The sequence below is a fragment of the Strigops habroptila genome, chromosome 2 (assembly GCF_004027225.2).
Source record: "Strigops habroptila isolate Jane chromosome 2, bStrHab1.2.pri, whole genome shotgun sequence".
NCBI classification, from domain to species: Eukaryota; Metazoa; Chordata; class Aves; order Psittaciformes; family Psittacidae; genus Strigops; species Strigops habroptila.
Genome location: NC_044278.2, coordinates 122540515 through 122554940, shown reverse-complemented (window position 1 = coordinate 122554940; position 14426 = coordinate 122540515). Strand labels below are relative to the sequence as shown.

Sequence of the window (14426 nt, the reverse complement as noted above, 5' to 3'; positions counted from 1 at the left end):
AGTTTCACTTTCAGGAGCCCATCACACACCTCCCTCGGCTCCAGCCCAAGCCCGTGCTGCCGCGGATGTGTGCAGCCAGCCCCAGCCTCACCTGCTGCTTCCAGGGAACACATAAGGATAACCAGCATGTGCTGAGGATCATCCTGCACTGCCACAGCTCTAAGAGCTACAGAGCTAATGGCCAATGACCTCAGAGGAAGCATCAGCTTCAAGCTGTGGTAGCAGAGAGCAGCGAGCCCCAGGCAGGGCACGGGGCTGTTATACTGTGACTTACCCATGTTCAGAGCAAGCAAATCCCTTATTGCCCACGTTCATCCACAAGTTTGGGGCTCGACCTGTGACCAGCCATTCCCTGCAAGGTGCCACGTGCTGCTCTGCAGGGTTTTGAACCCAGAAGGAACTAAACACACCAGATGTGGCAAAACAAGAGCTATAGAAGCACCTCTTCTGCAGGAGAAGCCCAACTGCAGCAGGTTTTGTTAGAGATCAGGGCTCTGGGCTGCTCCCTGCTCTGCCTCTGCTCAGAGAAGAGCAAGTCAGCAGCTGAATCACCAGGGCTGCCACACTTCTGCAGGGCCTCCAAAAATAACTCTGCTGGAAATTCCTTGGAGGCATAAACCTTGCTTCAGAAGGACTGCAGAGATCCAGTTTCCTTAATGGAGCGGACTGGATGTGAACTGACCTCAGGATTTAGGATCACAAAGGAAGAGTCTACAAAGCAACTTCTCACAGAGCAGCGGGCACGAGGGCAGTGAGGAGGGAAGGAATCACCCCAAGTCAGCCACACAAAGCACCGCGTCGCCGGGATGAAACAATCTGCCCTGCCAGGAATCAGACACCGCGTTCCCGATCGTTCTCCTGATACCACGTTCCAGGACTTGCCCTGTTCTCACCAACCAGCTCCACACACGAAGCCAAACTCCTGCTTAGCAACGGCGCTGCGGCCACTTTCATCCCGCACCTTCCACTGTAACCAAACCCTTCCACACCAGCTCCGGTCCCCAGCCCTGCTCGCACACCGTCACCCTGCACCCTCGCAGCACCGAGGGGTCGGAGATGCTCACCACCTTCTCTCACCACTCCAAACCAGCACATTTTCCCCCGTGGAAGCCTATGCCAAGTGGGACCCTCCGGAGCTGATCCAGGGCGCGGATGGTGGTGGTGGAAGCATGAAGCCACCCCGATGCTGACAGCTCTGCTCACCGAGCAGAGTCATGCCGTGCCTGTGCTGGCAGTGCTTCAGTGGGAGTGCTCCCCTTCAGAAACCACTCTATCTCCTCACCTGCAGCACTCACAGCACACACTCACCGGGGTCCTGTGCCAGCACACAAGCACTTGGTGCCGTGCAGTGAACAGGCACGGAGCTGAGGATTTCTGTCTCAATACCAACAGTTAAAGCAGGTTCGAGGGAGCAGGCTCCCAGCTCTGACCTCAGGCCCTGCCACAAGGACACGCAGCAGGCACCAGTGCCCACAGTGCCTTCCCCAGTCCCCAGCCCTCCGCCGAGGCTGGCTCTGCTCTGCCAGCAGCGTGCCACTAAAGCCTGGCTCCCAGGCATGGAATTCCACCCAAACCCGGCGGGGCTTGGGCTTCTCCTTCCTTTCTTGCTGAGGTTATAGGGTGGAGGGCAGGGAACAAGGGGGTAATCAGGAGAGCCGGCTGTTGGGTCCTGGCTACCTCTCCTCCAGGGCTGGACGTGGGGACGGCTCAGCGCAGGGCGAGGGCAGGAGGTTGGAGCGGGCCAGGGCTGCCCGAGCCTCGGGATCCCCCAGCCCAGCCCGCCTGGGCACGTCCTTAGCAGAACACTAACCGCGAGTCCCGACCCAAAGCTCGCTGCAAAGGACCTCATGGAGGAACGGCCGGAGCCCGGGCGCACAAACAAACGGGGGTTATTTTTGGAGCTCCGACCCTTGCCCCCAGCGCTGCGGGTTTCCGAACCCGGCCTCAGCAGCCGGGAAACCGGGGAACTCGAGGCCGGGCTGGACACAGGGGCTTGGAGCAACCTGCTCTAGTGGAAGGTGTCCCTGCCCGGGGCAGGGGTTGGAGCTGGAGGAGCTTTAAGGTCCCTTCAACCCAAGCTATGGAACAGAGCAACTGCCTCGGGCAGCGCGGCCGAGCCGGGACCGCCCCCCCCGGCGTCGAGTGCTGCAGGACCCCTGGTGCTCCGGGGGGAATGGGGGGCCCCGGTAGCGGGTCCGGGGGAGCCGGGCCGGGCCTCACCTGCGATGGCGCTCTCGTCCAGGTGGGAGCCGGGGGACCGCTCCCCGCGGCCCTGCTGCAGGAGGAGGCCGCACAGCACCCACAGGGCCACTCCCGACCGTACATCCATTTCCGCGTCCGCCTCGCCGCTTCCCCCGCCGCTGTCAGCTCCTCCTCGGCATCGGCCCCGCCGCCGGGCCCGGCCGCTCCGCTCAGCTCGGCTCCGCCGCTCCGCACGCCCGGGCTGTGCGCTCCGCAGCCGGCAGCAGCTGAAGGACCGAGCGTTATTCCCGGTGTTCCCGCCCGGGCGCCGCCTCCCGCTGCCCCGGCACCGACACCGACAACGCCGCCGGCCCCGGCGAGCGACACCGGATCCGGGCGGCCCCCCCACCCCGCAGTGGTCTCTCCCGGGACAGCCTTCCTCCTCCGCCCCCCGCAGCAGTGGTCTCTCCTGGGAGAGCCCTGCCCCCCCCCCAGCAGTGGTCTCTTCCCGGGACACCCCTGTCCCCGCTCACCCGCAGCAGTGGTCTCTACCGGGACACCCCTGCCCCCCCTCCCCGCTAACCGCTCCCGGTCCGCTCCTTCCCGCACCTTCCTCCTCAGCGGCGGTTCCTCCCGGGACACCCCCCGGGCTCTCCCTGCCGCGGTGTCTCCCGGGACAGCCCCGCAGTGCCCCTCCGCCCCCCCCGCCGCCGTGGTCTCGTCCAGGCGCCCGCCCCGCTGCGCACCGGGCCCTGGCGCCGCCGCCGCGCGCTCGGTGACAGGAGGCGGAGCCAATCGCCGCCGGGAGAGACCCCCGGCGGGGCGGGGCCGCCCCCCTCCGCCCGGCCAATCAGAGACGGGCATCTGGCCACGCCCCCCCGCTTCCTTCCCCCTCCCTCCCCATCCGCCTCCGCCGGGCTCCCCGCGCCCGCCGCTGGCCCGCAGCGGCCTCTGGTGGGCGCAGGGGGAAGCGCAGGCTGGGGGCGCGCTGCCGGCGCGGGGCGGGAGCTGAGCGGCGGCGGCTGCGAGTGATGCCGGGATGGGGCGGGAGCCGCTTCCAGCCCCGGGGGGGGCTTCTCAGAGCACCCTGGCACGTCAGAGCACCCCAACACATCGGAGCACCCCAGCTCATCAGAGCACCCCAACACATCAGAGCACCCCAGCTCATCAGAGCACCCCAACACATCAGAGCACCACAGCTCATCAGAGCACCCCAACACATCAGAGCACCACAGCTCGTCAGAGCATCCCAGCTTCTCAGAGCATCCCAGCTCGTTACAGCACCTCAGCTCATTAGAGCATCCTGGCTCGTCAAAGCACCCCAACACATCAGAGCACCCCAACACATCAGAGCACCACAGCTCGCCAGAGCATCCCAGCTTCTCAGAGCATCCCAGCTCGTTACAGCACCTCAGCTCATTAGAGCACCCCAGCTCATCAGAGCACTCTAACACATCAGAGCACCCCCAACACATCAGAACACCACAGCTCAGCAGAGCATCCCAGCTCATTAGAGCACCCTGCCTTGTTAGAGCATCCTGGCTCTTCAGAGCATCCCAAAACATTCTGAGCATCCCAACACATCGCAGCACCCCAGCTCATCGGAGCTCCCCAAATCATCAGAGCATCCCAGCTCGTTAGAGCATCCTGGTTCATCAGAGCACCCTGGCACATCAGAGCACCGCAGCCCATTGGGACAGACCCGTTTTGATGCCTGCCCTTGGGCTGCCACATTCTGACACCCCCCAAGAGCTGCAGCACCCCGCCAGGGCCACGTCCTCCTGGTGGCATCGCCACTGCCCACCACTGGCCCGGTGGCATCAGCACCGCCGGGGACACAGGAAGGTCAGGGCGACGGGTTCACGTGTCCTTCTCCCTCGGCCCCGGGGCTGACAGCAGAGCTCCCTGCAGGGGTCGGATCCGGCCCCAGAATAGCTCCGTGGCCGCTGGTCCAATCCCGTCCCGCTCCAGCCCCGCTGCCCCGAGAGGTGTCACCGTTATCCCCAAGAAGGCGCTATCAGCCACAGGATGCGGGATGGGGGTACCGGCATCCATGGGGAGCGCCAGCCATGGAGGGTGGCCGGGATGGAAACCAGGGCTGGCAACGGAGGGGATCGGGAAGTGCCTGGAGCCACAGGCAGCTGCCAGACTCCTTTCCAGGCAGAGGGGACCTGTCCCATGGATTGTGCTGGCATGGGGGGAGATCCTGGGTGAGGGCAGGGGGTCCCGGTGGCTCTGGCACACCCGGGATGAGAGTCCCCAAAGAGCCCCCTCGCCTCCATCCCAGGGCCACCGCATCTCCCCCATGAGACCCTCCTGCCCCAGGGCTGGGAACTGGGGACTGTCATGAGCTGTGGGTGCTGCCCTGAGGGCTGCTGGGGGGCCTGGCCCTTATGGGGACCCCCATCTTGAGGCGTCTGGTCCTTATGGGGACCCCCAGCTTGGGGGCCTGGCCCTTATGGGGACCTGGCCCTGATAAAGACCTCCATCCTGGGGGACCCCCCAGCGTGGGGGACCCAGCCCTTACGGAGACCTCCAGTTTGGGGGACCCAGCTCAGCTGGGGGTCCTCGCCCTGGAGGGGACCTGGTTCTTATGGGGATCCCTATCTTGGGGTCCTGGTGGAGACCCTCACAGCACCTGAGGCCCCGCTGGCCCTGACCCAGCAGAACAAGGCCATACTCGGGGTGCTGCTTCCCCCCCTTTCTAATCACCCCATTCCCACCTCTCCCCACACAGACCCCCGGGGCAGGAGATGCCGCCTCCCCTGGCTGTTGTCCCCAGCGTCCCCGCTGTCCCGGACGGGCGGGTGCCCCCCCCCTTCTTCCCCTCTTCCTCCTCCTTCCCCCCCCCTACAGCACCTCCACCCCAGCGCTCCCGGCCCCCCCATCCCCGTCCTCATCCCCATCCTCATCCCCATCCCCATCCTCATCCCGGTCTCCCCCGTAGGGGCAGCCGTGGGGCGGGGGCTCCTCTCCCGAGAGCTGCAGGCCCGTGCTCGGGGGTCCCGGGGTGGGCACAGCGGCGGCACCGGCACCGGGACCCCCCTCCCCGCTGCTGCCGCGGGGGAGCGGGGCGATGCCCCGGGAGCACCCCCGCGGGAAGGGCCCGGCCCGAGCCCCGGCCCCGGCCCGGGCGGAGGAAGGAAGCGGCGGCGGGCGGGGGCCGGGGGGGAAGTTTCTCCGCGGGACCGCCCGGGGCGGCGGGAGGCGGCCGCTGACTTCCTCCAACTCCTCCTCCTCCTCCTCCTGCTGCTGCTGCCGCCGCCGCTCCGGCCCCGCGCCCGCCGCCGCGCCATGCCCCGGGGTGAGTGCGGGACCGGGACCGGGACCGCGCAGGGATGGGGGGGCCGGGGCCGGGAGCCCGGGGCCGATTGGGGTCTGGGTCGAGGCGCGGGAAGAGCCGCCCGTCGGGGCCAGGGCGGGTGCACCGGGACCGGAGCCCGCGCGGAGCGGGGCACGGGGTACCGCGGGTCCGGGGTGCCGGTAGCGGGGACAGAACCGGGCCGGGCTGACCCCCCTCCGCGGGGCCGCTGCACCCGTCGCTCTGCACCCACTGCAACGACAGCCACCGCACTGAGCCCGCACACGCTGCCCCGGGCACTGCCCCCCCGCCGTGCAGCGGTCACTGCCCGCACTGCACGTTCCCCTCTCCCATCCCGCTTACTGCATGAGCGGAAGGGCACTGCACGCTGTGCCGGGCGCTGCACGGGCTGCGCCGCACGCCAGAGGGCACTGCACTGTACCTGCTGCACCCCCGGCGCCCGCTGCACTGCGCCCCCTGCACCGTACCCCCCTGAACTGCACCCGCTGCCCGCCCTGCACTGCCACTGCACCCGCTGCCCACCCGGCACTCCACTGCAACACCCAGTGCACGCACTGCAGGTTCTGCACCGCACGCTGCACCCACCAAAAGGTACAATCCTGCACGCTGCACACACTGCACCCACTGCAACCTCTCGCACGGCCTCGTGCTGCACAGAGCTTACAACACGCCTGTTACAACACACAGGGCACGTCACGCAATGCTCATTGCAACACTGCACGCACTGCACCACACACGTCACTTGCACATGCTGTCACACGCTGTCACATGCTATAACATACATGCTGCGACACGTGCTCAGCATCCACCACGCTGCAGTGCTCACACGCTGCAGTGCTCACACCACCATGTCCATTACATGCTGCAGCGCACTGTGGGTGTCTTTGTTCCTGGTGGCTGTGGTGGGTGCTGGTTGTGGGGCCACCTCTCAGTGTATCCCAGTGCCAAGCAGGGACACCCATGGGTCCCCAAGTGCCAGGGGGAGATGATCCATGGGGGGTGCATGAGCCAGGCCCTGCTGGGCTTGCTCCTCTCTGCTCGGTGGAGCTGAAGTGCCGGTGGTGGCAGGCGGGGATGTCATCCAGCAGCAGCGCTGGCGCTGGGACGCTGGGGTGCGGGTATCCAGGAGCATCTGAGGGGTATTTCTGGTGATGCTGGAGGTGCCCCAGCCCAGCACATGTCGAGGTGCTGGCCTGTGGGAGTAGGTCTGGTGTGTGCCCTGTGGGGGACTTTGGCTTGACCGTAGTGTTGCAAGGTGCCGAACTGCCCCTGTGCTGGTGTGTTTGGCCCTGGGTCTTGTCTGTGCCTCTGCTCGTGATGTGAGCAGTGATGGGCTCACTCGCTGTGGAGCATGGCCTGGCCCCATCCACCCATCCATCCATCTGTCCGTCCATCCATCATCCATCCATCCATCCCTCTGCACATCCTCCATCCATCCATCCATCCTTCATCCACGCATCCATCTTCCATCCATCCATCTTTCATCACTCTGTCCATCCCTCCCTCCACTCACCACCCCTCCGTCCATCCCATTCCCCGTGCTGGGCTGGGGGCTCAGGGGCTGTGCTGTGCACCGTGGCTGTGCCGAGGGACAGAGCAGGACTCACAGCGGAGCTCCTGGCCCGGGAGGAGGGAAATCAAATGAGGAAATTGCTCCGGACGTGGCTGAGCTGGGACAGGAGGAAAAGCAAATCCCTGGACTCAGCGGGGAGGTCACCGCAGCCGCGGCAGCGGGGCCCGGGGCTGAGCCGGGGGTACCGGGGCACCGGTGCAGCGCAGTGCAGGGCAGGACCCGCAGAGCAGGGACCCACCTCAGCACCGGGCAGCGCTGAGGAGCCACCCGCTCCCACCGGATCCCGGTGCCGGCTCTGCCGGTGCCGGTGCTGCCGCGCTCGGTATTTACAGAGCTGATGGGTTTCCTCTGCCTGCGCCGGGGCTGCTCCCACAGAGCAGGACGGACCCGGCCCCACAGCGCGGCTTGGGCTGGGCTGGGCTGGGCTGGGCAGGGCTGTCTGCCCGTGGGGACACACTGTCCGCCCTGGTCAGGTCTGTCTGGCTGGGACCCATTGTCTGTCCTTGACAGGTCCATCTGGCTGGGATGGACCCTCTGCCTGTTCTGATCAGGTTCATTTCTACGGGATGGACCCACTGCCTGGTCTGTGAGCAGAGGCAGCAACGTGCCACCTGCAGCCTCTGCTCCCTGCCGGCCCCACACAGGGTGTGGGGTGCCAGGTGCAGCATGTAGGGTGCAGGGCACAGGGTGCAGGGTGTGGGGCGCAGCGTGGGCTGTGCTGTGTGATGTGGGGGCCCTCCTGCATGGAGCGGGGTGTGCGTGGTGCAAGGTGCCAGCTCTCAGTGCACACGGGCCCGGTCTGCTTTGCTGGGGTCAGGTTTGGGGTCCATGGGGCCGGGTGATGGGTGGGAGCTCACGGGGCAGCTGCTCCGTCCCCCCCAGCGGAAACCCCTGGCGGGGGATGCCCTGGCTGGGACACGGGTGCGTTTTGCTTCCCCTTTTCTGCTGCAGAGGGGATGAGGCAGTTTTCCTGTCCCAGGGCTGGCGATGGGTGATGGGGGGGGGTGTCACAGTACGTAACCCGCCCCCTCCCTGCACCCAAATCCCACCCGAGCATCCAGCGCTCCTGCTGGGGCTGGGCTCTGTGCAGCCCGCCCCGTGCTCCGGCTCTTCCCCCTCCTGTTCCCTCTGGTGGGGCCATGGCGCGGGGCTGGGGGGGCATCCAGGCCCCTCCGGAGCCCCACGAGGGCTGTGCCCCACAGGATGTGCCCCTCGGCCCCACGAGGTGCCTGCACCCGGCAGCCGGGGGGGCAGAAGGGGTTAAAGGTGCTGCTGGCCATGAACTTCCTGGGAGAACAGAGCTGGCCTTGTGCAGGGTGCTGGCAGCGCGCAAGGATGGGCTGTGCTCACCCAGTGCCCACAGTGCCCCCAGGGCAGCGCCGCCCATCCGGTGTCCATGGGCTGCAGCACCCTCCGGTGCCCCAGTGTTGGGATGTGGGGACCATGGGTGATGGCACCGTCCTGGCTGGGGAGGATCCTGGTCCCCATTGGGTGCAGCTCCCACCTCCCCTCCTGTTGTCTTCATGGAATCACGGAATGGTTTGGGATGAAGGGAGCTTAAAGCTCATCCAGCCCCAACCCCCTGCCCCGGGCAGGGACACCTTCCACTAGAGCAGCTTGCTCCAAGCCCCTGTGTCCAACCTGGCCTTGAACACTGCCAGGGATGGGGCAGCCACAGCTTCTCTGGGAAAAGTCTGTGCCAGCGCCTCAGCACCCTCACAGGGAAGAGCTTCTGCCTAATATCTAACCTGAACTTCCTCTGTTTCAGTTTAAACCCATTTCCCCTTGTCCTATCACTCCAGTCCCTGATGAAGGTCCCTCTCTAGCATCCTTCTAGCCCCCTTCAGGCACTGGAAGCTGCTCTGAGGTCTCCACGCAGCTTCTCTTCTGCAGGCTGAACAGCCCCAATGTTCTCAGTCTGTCTCCATACAGGAGGTGCTCCAGCCCCTGAGCATCCTCGTAGTCATGGAGAAGTGGTCCCCTGCGCGCTGCCTCCTCCTCGCCTCCGTTCCCTGCAGCGTCGATGCTCTCATGGGCACGAGGGTTTCCATATGCCCCATCCTCTTCCCCACTGGCTGACTCAGCATGGGCCTTTCCCGGGATGAAGGGTGCTCACTGGTTCCAGCTCATCCTGGGGTTCCCATAGATGGTTTGGGGTTTGAGCTCAATGTGTCCCATGGTGGGACTATGGTGGGGCCGTGGTGGGTGCTCGGGGGTCACCCAAGGGATGGGGAGCTGCAGGAGGAGGGGGGTCACTGCTTCATCCCCATCCCAGCATCCCCCTCGAGCCAGCTCCTGCCTATGTCTTCTGCTGCCAACATTGGCCTCGGGCTCCAGTGGCTCTTCCCACCTGTGTCCTTCCCCTGGGTATTTATAAACAGGGACAGGCTCTGGATGCATCTCCTCGGCCATGGGGTGTCCCTGGGACCCCCTGACCTGGGTCTGGGGCTGCTGCAGGACCCCCTCGCTCCCATCTCAGCCCTGATCCCGTTCCCTCTGCTTCTGCTCCTGCTCCCACTGTCCTGCTCCCCTGATCCTGATCCTGCTCCCACTGCCCCAATCCTGATCCTTTCCCCATCACCCTGCTCCTGCTTCTGTTCCTGCCCCTCCAGCTCCTGCTTCCATCAACCTGAACCAGTTCTTTCTCCCACTGACCTGCCCCCACCCACCCTGCTCCTTCTCCCTTTGCTCCTGCTCCTACTAGCATGATTCTGGTCCTTTCCCCATCACTCTGATCCTGATCCTGTTCCTGCTGCCCCTGACGCTGCTCCCATCACCCTGATGCAGTTCCTTCTTCCACTGTCCCGCTTCCCCAGCTCCTTCTCCCACTACCCTGATCTTGATCCTGCTTCCACCTACCCTGCTCCCACTGCCTCATCCTGATCCTGTCCCCATCCCCTGCTTCTGTCCCTGAGCTCCTGCTCCCATTGCCCTGCTCCTGCTCCCCTGATCCTGCTCTCCTTGCTCCTGCTCCCATCACCCTGATCCAGTTCCTTCTCCCGCTGTCCTGCTCGCCGTGCTCCTGCTCCTCCAGCTCCTGCTCCCATCCCTCTGCCCCCTCTCCCTCTGCTCCAAGGCCCGCAGGCCCCGGGGGGGTCCCGCTGCTGCCGCGGCACCACCGCTGACCCCCGGCGCTGGGACCTCCGGCGGCTGCAGCCGGAGCGAGGGAGCCCTCGGGGCTGCGTCTGCGCCCGGAGCGGGAGGAAACGGCGGCCGGAGGCCGGTGCTGGTGTGTCACCCCCCCGGGACCCCGTGAGCCGGCGGCTTCCTGCTGCGGGGGGGCTGCTGCTGCGGGGGGGCTGCTGCGGCCCCGGGTCCCCCCGGCGCAATGGGAGCTCTGTTGCAACGGGGACACCGAGGCCCGGCGCTGGGGGCGGCTCCGGCAGCGTTGGGACCCCCTCGTTGTCCCGCCCGTCCCGGGGCGCGGGCAGGGGCCAGGCGGGGCGGGGGTCACGGCGCACCCGGCCCCGCCGCGGCAGGAAGCGGTGTCAGGGCGGGAAGAGGAAGAGAGGAGGAAGAGCCACTTCCCCATCGAGGGGCAGGGGCCAGGGCCCGGCTCAGGCGGGGACACGGCTCCTTCCCCTGCCCAGACACCGTCCCGGGGGTCTGGGGACCCCAGCACAGGGCTGTGGGTCCAGGCGGCATCCCCGGTACCTGCACTCGCTCCCATCACTGCAGCACAGGAGCCGCTTCCCCGGCCGAGATCAGCCCCCAGTGTGGTAAATCCCGGTGGGCAGGGCTTGGATTCCGGTAGGGAAAGGGGCTGCCGGACCCACGGGTGGGCATCATCCCGCCCCGGCTCCGTGCAGGGACACTCACCTCGGCTCGGCTCCAGCCTGCAGCAGGAAGGGGAGCAGGATGCGGCCCCTAATGGCAATTGCAGAGGGAACCGGAGGAAGGGAAACAGGGAAACGCGCCGGGCTCCGGGATAAACACAGCTGCCGGAGCGGATGTCACCCAGCTCCAGCCTGGCCACAGCATCCAGGGCCCAAACCTGCCCCTGGCTGCTGCTTATGTGCCCTCCATCGCGTACCGTACCATCCTGAACCGGGCTTGAGCCCAGAACCCCCCATGTGCTGGGTGCACCCCCAGAGCGTGAGCAGCAGGTCAGGGCATTCTCTCCCTCTGCTGTGCTCTGGGGAGACCTTAGAGTAGCTCCAGTGCCTAAAGGGGCTCCAGGAAACCTGGAGAGGGGCTTTGGACAAGGGATGGAGGGACAGGCCAAGGGGAATGGCTTTAACCTGCCAGAGGGGAGATTGAGATGAGCTCTTGGGCAGAAGTTCTTCCCTGTGAGGGTGCTGAGGCGCTGGCACAGGGTGCCCAGAGAAGCTGTGGCTGCCCCATCCCTGGCAGTGTTCAAGGCCAGGTTGGACACAGGGGCTTGGAGCAACCTGCTCTAGTGGAAGGTGTCCCTGCCCGTGGCAGGGGTTGGAGCTGGAGGAGCTTTAAGGTCCCTTCATCCCAAACCATTCCATGATTCTATGTCACAGCACGATGTTGCACATGGGACAGGGCTCTGCAGCATCCTGGGAGCACCATCCTGGGACAGTGCTGTCCCCATGCACTCCAGCCATGGTGACACACTGGTTTGCTCTGGGTTGGGGATGTGGTTCCTCACTGAGGGGTCTCTGGGCTCTGCACATTGCAGGGCTGTGGGATGGAGGGTGAAGCGAGTGTGACCTGTCCCTCTGCACCCTCCTGCCCCAAGGTGTCCGGGCAGAGGGACTCTGGTGGCCCCAGCCTGGTGTGTCCCCTGCCCTGACGCTCTCCTCTCCCCGCAGGCTGCTGAGGGCACACGGAGCCGCCGGGATGCAGAGCATCAAGTGCGTGGTGGTAGGCGACGGGGCGGTGGGCAAGACCTGCCTGCTCATCTGCTACACCACCAACGCCTTCCCGAAGGAGTACATCCCCACCGTGTTCGACAACTACAGCGCGCAGAACACGGTGGACGGCAGGACTATTAACTTAAACCTGTGGGACACGGCCGGCCAGGAGGAGTACGACCGCCTGCGGACGCTTTCCTACCCCCAGACCAACGTCTTCATCATCTGCTTCTCCATCGCCAGCCCGCCCTCCTACGAGAACGTGAAGCACAAGTGGTACCCGGAGGTGTGCCACCACTGCCCCAGCGTGCCCATCCTCCTCGTCGGCACCAAGAAGGATCTGAGAAACAACCCCGAGACCATGAAGCGCTTGAAGGAGCAGAACCAGGCGCCCATCACCACCCAACAGGGCATCAGCCTCTCCAAGCAGATCCGCGCCGTCAAGTACCTCGAGTGCTCGGCGCTCAACCAGGAGGGCATCAAGGATGTGTTCACTGAGGCGGTGAGGGCCGTGCTCAACCCCGTCCCGGCCAAGCCCAAGAAGCCCTGTGTCCTCTTGTGACTGCGAGAGACATTCCTGCCCCTGCCTGGCCCCTGCCCGCCCCGGTGCCCCCTCCGAGCCATGCTGACCCCCCCCGGGACGGTGGCACCGGGGCCACCAGCCTGAAGCCACCAGCTTTAATAATACAGACCTTGTTTGCACTAACTGGCTGCCTGCCCCGGGGGCAGCGGGGACCCCAAACCCCCTCCCGGGACCCCCAACCCCGGCCCTGGCTCTCAGCATCCGCTTTCGGGTGACACCTCTCTGGTCCTGGCACAGAGAAGGGGATGCTTGGGGTGGCGGAATGCCCCCCTCCTGCCCTGAGCACCTCATAGGGACCTGCCACCGCAAGTGCCCCATGGGGACCTGCCACCCCATCCCCTGCACCAGGGGATGCCAGTCCCGTGTTTGGCTATTGCAGGGTCCCGGTGGCTGTGCCGAGTGTCCCGGGTGTGTGTTTGGGGTGAGCCCAGCCCGGTGCCACATCCCTGGGGAATCCCGGCGCTGCCGGGGGAGCGTGTTCCCGCATGGCCGGGGCCAGGGCTCCGGGACTCGCCTCTAACCAGCGCTCCCTGAGTTGCTTCTCCTTCAATAAAGCCCTGCCCAGGCTCCCGTGTCCTGTGCTGTCCCCACGCGCCTTCCCCCTGCCTTTTCCATTGCCGGTGAGTGAAATGCTCTGCTGCTGCCTCCTTCAGTCATAGAACCATTTAATCAACCGGGTTGGAAAAGAGCTTCGGGATCACCCAGTCCAACCGCTCCCCAGCACTGCCAAGGCCACCACTAACCCACGGCACTGAGGCCTCGGCTACACGGGGTGTGAGCACCCCCAGGGCCGGTGACTCCAGCCCTGCCCTGGGCAGCCTGTTCCAATGCCTGAGCACCCTCTGGGGAAGGAATTGTTCCTCAGCTCCATCTAAACCTGCCCTGGGGCAGCTTGAGGCCGTTTCCTCTTGTCCCATCCCTTGTTCCTTGGGAGCAGAGACCAGCCCCCTCCCGGCTCCATCCTCCTGTCAGGCAGTTGCAGAGAGCGAGAAGGTCCCCCCTGAGCCTTCTCTTCATTATTGTGCCCCGCTCCGGAGCTGCAGGCAGAGGCTGGAGCCCCATGTCCTGGTGCACATGGGGCTGGTGTGTCCTGGGGGCCCGGGTCCTGCAGCTGAGCACTGAGAATAACGATGGTGGCATCTTGATGGCAGCAGCTCCATGGTGGCAGCAGCATCTTGGCTGTGCTCACGTCCCCTCCCAGCCCCGCGGGTGCTGGCACGTGCTGGCGGTGGCCGGCCCCGGCAGGGTCCTGGCAGGGTCCCCGCTGCCACACACGGGCCCCTTGTCCGGCCCCGGGGCCTTCCTGCAGCACGGGCCGAGCCCGGCGCCCGCCACAAGCCGGGTCTTTGTTCCCTGTGGGGCCGCGTGGGTGACGGTGCCGCGGGGCCGGGAGGCTCCGGCCGTGTCCCGTCCCCGTGTCCCGTCCCCGTGTCCCGTCCCCGTCCCGATCCCAAAGCCGTGTCTTTCCACAGCCTCCCGGGGCCCAGTGCAATGCGTGGCGCCCCTCTGAACACGCAGACCGGGAGCTGTGACACCGGGGCATGGCCCTGGCTTGTCCCTGGCGGGCTCACAGATCCCGGCTGCACCGAATCTGGCTCTTTCCATGGGAGCCCCACGGCCGCATCCTGCTCCCACTGCAGCAGCAGGATCTGACCTTCAGCCCCACTATCATCCAGGGGACCTGTGCTATGGGGGTGCCTCCTTTATGGCCCGGGCTGCAGGTGGGGTCACCAGCCCCCGAGGGGCTGTGCCACCCCATCAGCTCCCATAGGAAGAGCTGTGAGTCCCACACTTGGGGGCTGCACAGGGCCTCACAGGACCCTTGGTGTGCCCAGGGTGCCACAGCAGGGATGTCCCCGTGCCAAGGGATGTCCCCATGTCAGGCCACCTGCCCCCAGGGCTGGCAGGGGTGAGGTGCCACCCCGGCGGGGTACAGCAGAGGGG

At 66.0% G+C, this 14426-nt stretch overlaps 2 protein-coding genes across 8 annotated transcripts in view; one reads left to right on the top strand and one right to left on the bottom strand.

Moving 5' to 3' along the window:
• STIM1 (stromal interaction molecule 1) overlaps nucleotides 1–2961 on the bottom strand; it is a 67904-nt gene extending 64943 nt beyond the window's left edge. For 4 of the 6 annotated variants that reach the window (XM_030473253.1, XM_030473283.1, XM_030473268.1 and 1 more), the window contains exons 1-2: nucleotides 2791–2961; nucleotides 2221–2468 (exon numbers count right to left, since the gene is read on the bottom strand). In XM_030473253.1, coding sequence (XP_030329113.1) covers nucleotides 2221–2329 — 109 coding nt within the window. In that variant the 5' untranslated portion in view covers nucleotides 2330–2468; nucleotides 2791–2961. Of the gene's footprint in view, nucleotides 1–2220; nucleotides 2657–2790 lie in introns of those variants that run through there. The other 2 variants (XM_030473274.1, XM_030473261.1) reach the window with 2 other exon arrangements.
• Nucleotides 2962–5351: 2390 nt separating this feature from the next.
• RHOG (ras homolog family member G) lies at nucleotides 5352–13049 on the top strand. Of its 2 annotated transcripts, none has more exons than XM_030473205.1 (2): nucleotides 5352–5485; nucleotides 11858–13049. In XM_030473205.1, the coding sequence occupies exon 2, from the start codon at nucleotides 11886–11888 to the stop codon at nucleotides 12459–12461; it is 576 nt and encodes a 191-aa protein (XP_030329065.1). In that variant the 5' UTR covers nucleotides 5352–5485; nucleotides 11858–11885; the 3' UTR covers nucleotides 12462–13049. The 2 variants fall into 2 exon arrangements, with proteins under 2 accessions (XP_030329065.1, XP_030329074.1); XM_030473214.1 differs by lacking the exon at nucleotides 5352–5485 and adding an exon at nucleotides 10626–10795.
• Nucleotides 13050–14426: the final 1377 nt, after the last annotated feature.

Coding starts and splice junctions, on each gene's coding strand:
- RHOG (XM_030473205.1), top strand. CDS start 11,886: ATGCAGAGCATCAAGTGCGTGGTGGTAGGCGACGGGGCGGTGGGCAAG.